This window comes from Garra rufa, chromosome 23, assembly GCF_049309525.1.
Source record: "Garra rufa chromosome 23, GarRuf1.0, whole genome shotgun sequence".
Taxonomy (NCBI): Eukaryota; Metazoa; Chordata; class Actinopteri; order Cypriniformes; family Cyprinidae; genus Garra; species Garra rufa.
Window position 1 is genome coordinate 7,265,339 of NC_133383.1, and position 12,422 is coordinate 7,277,760.

General features: G+C 35.1%; 2 protein-coding genes across 2 annotated transcripts in view; both read right to left on the minus strand.

Moving 5' to 3' along the window:
* The window catches only part of cnnm4a (cyclin and CBS domain divalent metal cation transport mediator 4a), a 26,268-nt gene extending 24,069 nt beyond the window's left edge, over positions 1–2,199 (minus strand). The window contains exon 1 of the mRNA XM_073830230.1: positions 822–2,199. Coding sequence (XP_073686331.1) covers positions 822–2,199 — 1,378 coding nt within the window. The remainder of the gene's footprint in view (positions 1–821) is intronic.
* An 800-nt stretch (positions 2,200–2,999) lies between these two features.
* Positions 3,000–11,886, minus strand: sec14l7 (SEC14-like lipid binding 7). Its single transcript, XM_073829147.1, has 12 exons — positions 11,771–11,886; positions 10,775–10,850; positions 9,822–9,865; positions 9,532–9,594; positions 9,252–9,440; positions 8,799–8,894; positions 7,360–7,420; positions 6,105–6,188; positions 5,871–5,977; positions 5,337–5,476; positions 5,030–5,199; positions 3,000–3,893 (listed from the first exon to the last, which is right to left on the minus strand). Exons 1-12 carry the CDS (start codon positions 11,867–11,869, stop codon positions 3,790–3,792), a joined length of 1,233 nt encoding a protein of 410 aa, XP_073685248.1. The 5' UTR covers positions 11,870–11,886; the 3' UTR covers positions 3,000–3,789.
* Positions 11,887–12,422: the final 536 nt, after the last annotated feature.

The window sequence follows — 12,422 nt, forward strand, 5'->3', positions numbered from 1 at the left end:
ACATAAATAAAATGTTTATATTTTTTATTTCACATTTAGTTATTTCAGTTAAGTTTAGTTATTTTAGTAAAAGATAACTTGTGAACTTGAGAAATGTTGCCTTGACTACTAGCTGATTTTTTTTCCCTATTTCATTTTATTCTAGTTAATGTTTCAGTACAAAGTTACAATTTTTTTTTTAATTATTTTCATTTTAGTGTTTAAGGTTTTCATTTTAGCAAACTATAATAACTCAACACAGATGAACTATCAATAAGCAGTAGATTTTTACAGCATTTATTAACCTTTATTAATGATATCTATCCAAGTTAGTTCACAGTGCACTTACTAATAGAACCAGATACAACTTTGATATTAATAATGCTTTAGTAAATGTTGCAATTAACATTAACTAAGATTAATACATGCTGTGGAAGTGTTGTACTTTACAATAAAGTTTTATTTCTCTTTAACACTTAACAGAATATTAAAGGCAACACAACATTTTTTATAGTGGGTTACGTCCACAAATCTGAAGGTAAAAGTGGCAAAACATCAAACTCTGGTGGACCGGATGATGGGGTGTATTTTTTTATGAGTATCAGGTGCATTTGGCAGCATGGGATTCCTCTGCCTTTTTCTAGAAGAGCTTCACATTGATCGGAGGCTGATACAGGGAGCATATGGTTATCGATTCAGCTCTCAGGGGGAGTCTGAGCACCCATCATAATCAATAGGAGGATGAAAAGAACGGCATGAAGCCAAAGCCTTTGCTTCCTCTGAGCACAGCACGTTCTGTTCAAACTTTCAAGACTCAGAATATACATAAAACAACCACTAACCTTTTTTAAACTCCTCCAGCATGGCATCCAACTTAGTGTCGTGGAAGACGAAATGCACCGGGTGGTTGTAGAACTTGGTGACCGTTTTAAGCGTGGTGCTGTCGTCGGGGTCAACAAAGGCCAGGTCTTTGACGTACAGGATGTCCACAATATTGGAGCGCTCGGTGTCATACACGGGTATCCGTGTGTAGCCGCTTTCCATGATCTCAGACATGGTGTTGAAGTCAAGCACGGCGTCTGTGTGAATCATGAAGCAGTTGCTCAGTGGCGTCATCACGTCCTCAACCGTCTTGGTTCTGAGCTCCAGAGCGCCTTGTATGATGTTCAGCTCCTCCTTGTCCAGGTCGTTGTAGGGTTCGGTGACCTTCAGCATCCCCACCAACTTCTCACGGTTGTAGACGGTGCCGATTTCCTGCCCGAGAATGCAGTCCAAGAGCTTACTGACGGGGAATGACAATGGGAAGGTCAGGAGCATGAAAAATTTGGTCAACACGATGGTGTTGGCTCCTACGGCCAAGCCGTGGCGCGAGCAGAGTGCCTGTGGCACGATTTCCCCAAATATGACAATGCCAACGGTTGATGCCGCCACGGCTCCCAACCCTGACCCAATCAAATCATCTAGCAGGATTGTCAAAGTTGTGTTGACCAGCACATTACCCAACAATAAGGAGCAAAGCAGATAGTTGCCCTTGCTTCGAATGGGTTCGATCTTCCGCGCATACTTCTTTTCCTTATTAGTTCCACAACTCTGCACAATGCGAAGCTCCATTGGATCCAACGCCATGAGCCCCAGATTGAGTCCGCTGAACATGCCAGACAGCGCAAGCAACCCTGTAACCAGGATGATTTGAAGCCAAAGTGGTAAAAGAGATTCCTTCTCCTCAACAACCACCAGTCTCCCATCATTTTCACCCAGCTGGACCCATTTGCCCCCCAAACCCTGCCTGACACATAAGCTGTAGGTCTTTTCTCGTTCACTTTTACGTAGTGGTTTTACATACACACTCACCAGACCTGAAGTCCCTCTGTTGCTCACGTTCATGTAAGTGTTGATGCTCAGGTCTTTGGTGAAATCCTCACAAGTCCTGTTTAACGCGTCACTGTCCTCTGTGTCCACATACTCCGTGAACCTGATGTGGGATGCTGCGTCCGGGCTCAGGTGCACCCCATAAAACCTGAGCAGGACGCTGCTCTCCTCCGTTATCTGGATGAGCCCGTCCTCCGTCGTGCTGGCCGCTTTGTCGCTCCTCTCCAGCCGCATGCCCAGGATCTGGCTGCTGGAAGCGTGGCTCGACGTCTCGGTTCGCCCGCCGACAGAGCTCCAGAGGAACACGATGAAAGTTAGAAGACACCCCTGTCCGCTCCGCTCTGTCGCCATGTTTGTTGCGCTCTCTCCGCAAGGCTGGACCTTACGTCACGTCATCGCTGCCACACGCGGACCACGCCCCCTCATTTGAATAATGCAAAATTGCGCAACGCCCACTTTTAATATAGTGGAAACGATTAGGAATCATTTTTGAATTAAACAACTGTTATGTGAGAAGTACATATTTAAAATATATAACGTTCGGGCTTTAAAGATAAACGTCTCATGGGAAAAAAGGTAATTATTTATGATAAAGTGTGCTAATAAATTCAAATAGATTTAGGTATCTATCAGGTTTACGATTAAAAATGATATTATATACATATGTATATATTTTCTGCCGTCTTAATTTATTATTTGCTTGTGGCACAGTGTAGTAGCTCGTGATGTTATGTAATAGCACGAGTCTTGTTCAGTTCAAAACACAGTGGTGAATTTCAGCACAAAATGATAAATTACATTTTTAATAAAATCATAAATCATAATCATTTTTGGCAGTACTTTGATGACAATTAAAATACATTTCAATCTTAGTTGTTTAACTATGGCCCGTGAATAATCACGATTTACACATTTTAGCTTATAAGTGAAAATCTGTATAATAAATATTATCATTATGTTTAAATAGAAATGAAATGTAAATAAATAAACGGCAGTAAATTGCCATAATGTTATAAATCAGTGGATTTGTTGTTTATGAAAGCGTTCAAAATCAATGTCGTAGTGTCTATTGAACACTGCATTTCGTCCTCGGTAAAATGTGATGCAAGTGCGTCCTCTAGAGTTACAAATAAACATCAACTCGTCAACAATTGTGTGTTTTCATAAATGCATTTTATTCTCAGATTAGTGCATAATTATGTGCACATTTATAAAAATAGAAGTGGCTGCAATAACTAAATATTGCAACGATTAATACAATCGTGCTACTACAACAGGATTTACCCATGAAATGTGTTAACATGATTATAATTGCTGTGATTCAGTGTCATATTCATTGAGATATATTCTCAATAGTCCAGATTCACAGTTATTTCATATTAAGGAAATATGTGACACTGGACCACAAAACCATTTTTCTTTTATGCCAAAAATCATTATATTAGGTAAAGATCATGTTCCATGAAGATATTTTGTAAATTTCCTACTGTAAATATACCAAAACGTAATTTTTGATTAACTTAATTTGGACAACTTTAAAGGCAATTTTCTCAAGAATTAGATTTTTTTGCACCCTCAGATTCCTGATATTCAAATAGTTGTATCTATGATGCATAAAACAGGTTTTGTACTCTAGGGTCAAATATTTTATACTTTACAGTCCTCATCAGTCTACACTGCTTGCATTTGTCATACACAATTGTAATTCAAATACTAAACGGTTCATACAACATCCTTTAGGAACTGCTTGCGTACAATTGCTTTTCATAATTATCTATAATAAGTTGTTTACTAGAGCATAATTCAAAACTTTGAAATTAAAAAACACTAATCTAACACTTCTGATTCTCGTGTTTGAACAGTGTGCATGGTTTTAGCGGTAATGGAAGGACATGAGTGATCTTATCTAATGATAATGGTTAGTCTGATTCCATTTGAGTTTTATGCTTGTTTTCCTGTTTGTCCTTCAGGTAGAAGCACGTCTACAGTGAAGCTGACCTTCTTTGAATGAAGTACACTATAAGTATTGTCAAACCGGACCACATCTGCAGAGAAAAAGAGGTTGTTATCAGCATATATCATTATAAATAACTGGAATAGCACCAAAAACTTTGAAACTATAGCTTCTGCCACAGGATAAAAAAATAAAAACTGTAACTGCAACTTTTTTTATCTCACTTGTTTCGTGTTTATATGTCACAATTCTGACTTTATATCTCGCAATTCTCCGAATTTTGAGGAAAAGTCTGAATTGTGAGACAAAAAAGATGCAATTACACTACCAGTCAAAAGTTTTTGAACAGTAAGATTTTTAATGTTTTTTAAAGAAGTCTCTTCTGCTCACCAAGCCTGCATTTATTTGATACAAAGCACAGCAAAAACAGTAACATTTTAAAATATTTTTACTGTTTTCTATTTGAATATATTGTAAAATGTATTTTATTTCTGTAATTCAAAGCTGAATTTTTAGTTTACTTCAGTCACATCATCCTTCAGAAATCATTCTAATATTCTGATTTGATGCTCAAAAACATTTATTATTATGTTGAAAACAGTCAGTTTAATTTTTTCAGGTTTATTTGATGAATAGAAAGCTCAGTAGAACAGCATTTATCTGAAATAGAAATCTTTTGTAATGTTATAAATGTCTTTATCATCACTTTTGATAATTTTAAAGCGTCCTTGATAAATAAAAGTATTAATTTCTATAACCTTATAAAAATATGAATTATATAGTGTATAATGTTACAAAAGCTTCTTATTTCAGATAAATGATGATCTTTGGATCTTTCCATTTATTAAAAAATCCTGAACAAATGTACTTAATTGTTTTGAATATTCATAATAATAATAATACAATGTTTCTTAAACAGCAAATATTAGAATGATTTCTGAAGGATAATGTGACACTGAAAACTGGAGTAATGATGTGGAAAATTCAGCTTTGATCACAGGAATAAATCACACTCGAAAATATATTCAAATAGAAAGCAGTAATTTTAAATAGTAAAAATATTTCACAATATTATTGCTTTTCACTGCTTTTGCTGTATTTAAAAAAAAAAAACATTCAAAATCTTACTGTTCCAAAACTTTTGACTGGTAGTGTACCTTTTGATTTTATTCCATGGTGGAAACAAGCTTCCATAATAAACTCAAATGTCAAATTCAAAACACATACATATGCCTGGTTCCTCACAGGTGTAGGATCCATCTTCTGGAACTAGGTGGGAATTGTAACGTTCGGTGGGCAGTATTGCCTGCATGGCTTCCACTTTCTTTGGCTCATTCCCTTTTGCCTTCAGGAAAAGTCCAAAACCGATATCAGACCCCTCACTTGCAAACTGCCATCTAGATTGAGAAAGAAAAACAATGTACCTCTAAAAAAGAGGCTCAAAATGCAATAGTAACATACATATGGAGTATAACACATGCTATTTTACTAAACAATTATGCAAAACCTAATAGAACTTAGAAATTGTACCTACCGTAGTACACAGTTTGGAAAGAGTACCTCATAATCTAGCTGGTATGAGGAGCCACGGCTAATTGTGATGCATTGGTCATACTTCACTTTGATAGACTCACGTACATAGTACGACTTTGGTACTACGCCACCATAACGTAACTGCGAGGAAGACGTCAGATAAACAAAGACAACTAAATATTGGTATTCTGAATGGATTTTTATTCAAAAGTTTGGGGTCAGTAAGACTCTTATGCTCACCAAGGCTGCATTTATTTAATCAGAAATACAGAAAAAACGGTAATATTGTGAAATATTATTATTTAAAATAGCTGTTTTTTATTTGAATATTTAAATTGTAATTTATTTCTGTGATGCAACGCTAACTTTTCAGCATCATTCTCCAGTCTTCAGTGTCACATGATCCTTCAGAAATCATTATAATATACTGATTTGCTGCTAAATAAACATTATTATTATCAATACTGTGATCTTACTGACCCTGAACCTGAATGGTAGCAAGAATCTTGATGTCTTGTTTACTAGTAAACCTCACCATGGTCTTACAGAGAGGGTTTCCATCAGGATCAGTCATGGATCCCCCGTAAACCGCAGGTAACTGATCTGCATCCACATAGTTCTTCAACACCTCTTTCCAGTTGGCTGAAAGTTGAATATCACAAGAGAAATGGTCATTCTTGAGGTGTCATGCATGCAGGATGAGTTACACACCAAAGTCAACAGTATTATAATGTTTGGCTTAGCAAACTGTACTAATAAGACAACTTACAACCCAGCACAGCAATCTTCTGCCTTGTTTCCTCACGCAAGAAGTGTTTGACCAAGTTATATGCAATAGGGAAGAGTTTAGGGGCTGTAGAAAGAAAAAAATTATTATTAAAGGGATAGTTCACCCAAAAAATGAAAATTTGATGTTTATCTGCTTACCCCCAGGGCATCCAAGATGAAGGTACTTTGTTTCTTCAGTAGAAAACAAACAAAATGTTTTAACTCAAACCGCAGTCTGTCAGTCATACAATGGCAGTCAATGGGCTCTACAGCTTTGAGAGTCAAAAAAAAAAATACACAGACAAAACCAAATTAAACCCTGCGACTTGTGACAATACATAGGGGTCTTAAGATCTCAAACAATAGGTCTGTGCAAGAAACTGAACAGTATTTTTACACCGCAGTATCTAAAAAGCAAGCAACCATAACTTCAATCAATCAGGCTCAAAAGTTGGGAGTCGGTAATAAGTCAACACTGCCGGATGAGTTCACGCAATCAAATGTAATCTTTTAGTTTTTAATCAGTTGCAACAATTAGGATAAGCACAAGTAATTACCATTTTGAGTAGCCGTCGTACCCACAATCTTTCTGCACTGTGTACACAATGTGACGTATACGCACGACAGACCGCTTCCATGCATACGTCTACTATGCCAGACATAGAAGGACAGTTGGACATTGCGGTGGATCCGAGGTAAAAAACTATATAAATATTGTTCAGTGAGTCTTAGGACCTCAATGTTTCGTCACGAGCCGCAGGGTTTAATTTGGTTTTGTCTGTGTATGTTTTTTTGACACTCAAGGCTGTGGGTCCCATTGACTGCCATTATATGACTGACAGACTGCAACGGTTTGAGTTAAAAATGTTCTTTTTGTTCTACTGAAGAAACAAAGTCACCTACCGGTTTGCACTGTTTGCACTGTGCCATGTGCCCTTACTTGTATATTGTTTTTGTTTTTTTATATATTATATGTATAATTGTATTTATTTGTATTTTTATTTAATGTTACGTGTATGCACCTAGGGTCTGAGAGTAACACAATTTCAACTCTCTGTATGTCCAGTACATATAGCAGAATTGACAATAAAGTTGACTTTGACTTTTGACTTTGACTTTGACTACATCTTGGATGGCCTGGGGGTAAACAGTTAAACATTACATTTTCATGTTTGGGTGAACAATCCCTTTAAAAGAATTCAGATAAGCTTATTAATAAGCAGTGATGTAATTTAACTGGTGCAACAATTACTTACCTTTGATTAAAAGCACCTTTTTTAGGCTCTCTGGATAGTTCTCTTCAAACATAGTCAGAATCTGCAGGGGGGAAATTTCACAGTATAACCATTTTAAATTTCAGTACAATAATTCACTCCAAAATGAAGATTTGCTGACAATTTACTCACTCTTGAATCATTTAAAATGTACAAGCGTTTGTTTCTTCCTCAGAAAACATTTAGAGGAATTTAGCATTGCATCACTTGCTCACCAATGGATCCTTTGCAGTAAATGGGTGCCATCAGAATGAGAGTCCAAACAGCTGATAAAAACATCACAATAATCCACAAGTAATCCACATCACTCCAGTCCACCAATTAATGTGAAATGAAAATATGTGTGTTTATAAGAAAGAGATCCATTATTAAGGTGTTTTTAACTTTAAACCATTACTTTTGGACAAAATATAAGTCCATAATTCATAATAATGCTTTCTCCGTCCTCTGTTGTCCACTCACATCAAAATCTACCAACATGTTTGTTTTGAACTGTTTTTGCTTGTTAACAGTGCTTGATCTGTGCATTTTTCTCTCCTGATTCAGATAAAATGGCATTTTCACTAGAAAAATATTATAGATTATGGACATATTTGTTTTTGACATGCAGCTTTTCACTTCACAAGACATTAATTGATGGCCTGGAGTGGTGTGGATTACTTGTGGATTATTGTGATGTTTTTATCAGCTGTTTGGACTCTCATTCTAACGGCACCCATTCACTGCAGTTCTCTAAATCTTTTCCGATGAAAAAACAATTTCATGTCCAACTTGGATGGCCTGAGGGTAAATAAAATTTCAGCAAATTTTAATTTATAGATGAACTACGTCTTTGAAATATTTTTTATTAATTTACAGTTTAAGTCAAATGTTAATTACTTAACCAAAATTAGAGGGATCATACAAAATGCATGCTATTTTTTATTTACTACTGACCTGAATAAGATATTTCAAATAAAAGATTTTTACATATAGTCCACAAAAGAAACAATAGTTTATAAAAATGACCCTGTTAAAAAGTGTACACCCCCTTGATTTTTAATACTGTGTTGTTACCTAAATGATCCACAGCTGTGTTTTTTGTTTGTTTAGTGATAGTTGTTCATGAGTTCCTTGTTTGTCCTGAACAGTTAAACTGCCCACTGTCCTTCAGAAAAATTCTTAATGTCCCATTTTTTTTTTTTTTTTGGATTTGAACCTTTTCCAACAATGACTGTATGATTTTGAGATCCATTTTTTTACACTGAGGACAACTGAGGGACTTACATGCAAATATTACAGAAGCTTTATGTGTCTGAGCATGTGCGCTAAGTCACAGGAATAAACAAACAATTATATATAGCAATGTTAACAGTTTGTATCTTATTACAACTATTGTCCTTCAAAATTACCAAGCTCGACAGAAAGCATTATGTTCCTACCTCACCGTACATCTCAACGGCAGGCTTCCAAAGATGTTTCATGCCAAGCCCCTCACAGTCATAAATGATGGTGATTGCTTCAACGTATTTGCCAAGCTGATGAGTAAGATCACCCGAACACAACATAAAAAAAGTACAAACATAATTCTGATCACTGCAAATGGAAAGCAGATTTGACTTAAAATAAAATATCACATTATACTCATTACATTTTAAAAATAAATCTTCCAGAAGGGTCTTTCAGCAGTGACGCCATAGAAGAACCTGTCAGCGAACAGTTCTTAAAATAACCATTTTAATAATCAAAAGACTATTTTCCACTATTAAGAACCTTTTGTGGGACGGAAAGGTTCCATGGATGTTCCATAGAAGATTCTTCATGAAACCACAGAGAAATAAAGTCAGTTTCAGAGTGTCTTCTTAATAATTTGATCTTTATTTGACAGACTCTACCTTTTCAGACTGCTTCTCACACTTTTGTCGTAGTAGTTCAGCATCTCTGACTTTGGTCCTTAGGCAGTCTTGTTTGCTAGCCGACAGCATAAGGCCCTTTGGATCAAGAGGGCCGATGATATCGTACCAGACAGGACTTCCTTCACGGTCATAGCCACACAATCCGCCTGCCACATAGCGCTCAATGACCTGGACGGAAAACCACAATATATGTGTGTTAGCAGGGCATTTTTTATTTTGGGATCATGTTAAAATTTGTAGTTGAACTGTCCTGATATACCTCAGGTGGCTTCCAGTCGTCAACGATGGTGTCTACTTTCATTTGTTTGCGAAACTCCAGATGCTGTACAAAGAGTACAAAGATACTGATTTATGCAAGGCAAATGAGAAAAAAACTTTACAGAATTCTGATTTAATGTGGTTTTTACATGCATTATTTAAAGTCTGTATTACAGAAATCTTATATTGTGAAAAAAAATTATATTTCCTAAATGAAACGGTCATGGTTACTAAACAAATGCAACAGGATTTTGAGTTAGTGCCTGTAAGTAATTTAAGCTGTGATATTACCTTTCTAATCATTGCCTCAGATTTTGGGACATTGAAGCTTCTAGCTGCAAACAAGATATAAAAGCAAACTTAAAATGTCTTTTGTATAATCTACACTGGAAAAAATGGCACAGAAATGACTTTGGAACGATTTTCACTTACAATTTTCTAGTAAATGTCACAAATAGTTACAAAAAAAATGGCAAGAAACACATTGAAATAAACATGAAGTTTTGAGCTATAAAGACTGGAATTGTATTTTTTTGTTTAACATACTCCTATAATCTTTGTTTTAATTACAAAAAGAGTAAACTGCATTACCCTACAGTCTTGATTCTTTTATTTAAATTCAAAATAAGAAAAATATGTAAAGCAAATGCCAGATTACTGCTGCTCTTTCCCAGATGAATCACAATTAAAGGCTAAATGCAGATGAGGACTTTAAGATATTATACAATAATGTAGTGCAAAGGGTAAGAGCAAATAATTCTGCAACGGTCAAAAATCACAAGTGAAGAGAGATAAATATTGACACATACATTCAGAAGAATATCACCTTGAACTTCTCTCTCAAAAAGCAAAGTCAACAGATGGTTTTGGGATGTTCTACCTCAGCATTCAATATTGATTTCTAGATAAAACTGGTTAAGATGAAGCAATCGGACTTGCAAAAACTAAATACATCTCAGAAATAACAGTTTTTTCAAGGAAGAGTACTTGCATATATACATATACAATTGTAAATCTGGAAGTCTGTTAATGGACACATAGGTTCATGGGGTCATAAGGTCACCCATAGAGCATGACCATGCAGTCATATAACAGATAATTCAATGCCAAGAACTTCAGCAGGCTTCCAAAACATTCATACAAAAGTTAACCTGAAATCAAACTCACAGAAAAGGACATTTTATTATGAGAACCATGTTGTTTCCAGCTACTCCCATGTTTTAATTATTAAAATCAATCCTTACCTCTGAGCCATCGAAGCAGGTAATGGTCAGTTTGATTGGGCAGCTGATCGAACACATCTGCTATTTTCTCCCGAAACTACTCAAACAAATGACATTACAATTTATAAACAAATCTTCGACAGAAATATTGTTAATGCTGAAGATTAGTTTTGTACTACCACCGGTCTTTATGTTTTTGGAAAAAGTCTCAAGCATTTATTTGAGCAAACGTGCAGTAAAAACTGTGATATTGTGAAATATTACTATAGTTTAATTTTCAGCATCATTAATCCAGTCTTAAGTGTCACATGATCCTTCAGACACCATTCTAATATGTGACCCTGGACCATAAAACCAGACTGAAGTAGCATGGGTATAATTGTAGCAATAGTCAAAAATACACTGTATGGGTCAAAATGATCGATTTTTCTTTACTGCCAAAAATCATTAGGATATTAAGTAAAGATCATGTTCCATGAAGATATTTTGTAAATTTCCTACCATAAATAAAGCAAAACTTAATTTTTGATTAGTAATATGCATTGCTAAGAACTTAATTTGGACAACTTTAAAGGTGACTTTTTCAATATTTTTCAATATATTATATAAAAAATGTACCCTTATGACCCTTATACATGGTTTTGTGGTTCAGCAGGGACACATTTCTTGATTTGCTGCTCAAAAAACATTATTGTTACAGTATTATTATTACTATCAATGTTAAAAACAGTTGTGCTGCTTGCCATAATATTTTGTGGATTCTTTAATGAACAGAATGTATATAAATGCATTTACTATCACTTTTGATCAATTTAATGCATCCTTGCTGAATAAAAGTATTAATTTCTATAAAAAGACATACATACATGCACAATTACTAACCTCAAACTTTTGAACTATAGTGTCTATCATGTTTTATATTTAAAATGATATGTGAACACGAAACTAGAGTCAAACTCAAAAATGTCAAAATATCCTAAAATTTAGGAGTAAACAAGAGATTTTGCGTTTACTTGCCTGTGCTAAAGCCTCAGTTTGTTTGGGACTGAGGTCTCCTACTCGTCCGCTCATATTGGCAACATCAAACACACTCCTGCATTGAGCTCTCTTTCTCATGCATCTGATATTTATACGCGGTCACGAGAGGCGCGCTCACAGATGAAAAGACAATGCACGTGTAGCTAAGGTAATGAATCAAAGATACAGCGTCATGACAACAAATGATATTGTTCTGTATTCAAGCACTACAATCTAAAATTTTAAGTTCCGCTTGGATAGTTGGTTACTATATATATATATATACATATATGTATATATATATATATATATATATATATATATATATATATATATTTTTTTTTTTTTTTTTTTTTTTTTTTTTTTTTTTTTTCACGATATTTTATTTATAAATATTTCTCTCAAATTTGGCAGTACTGGTAAAAACACCAGGTAAATATTTCGATTTATCATAGTTTAAATTCTCTTTATTTTAATTTGAATATTTAATATGTGGACCAATAATAAGCATCCAAAAAGAGACATGTGTATCATAATTAGTTTCAAAAGTAAGCCAATGACGGAGAAGGTGGGCGGGGTCAGATTTCACTCGCATATAAAAGCCATCGAATCAATTTCAAAAAATATCAGCAGACGTTTCTACGCAGTTTAG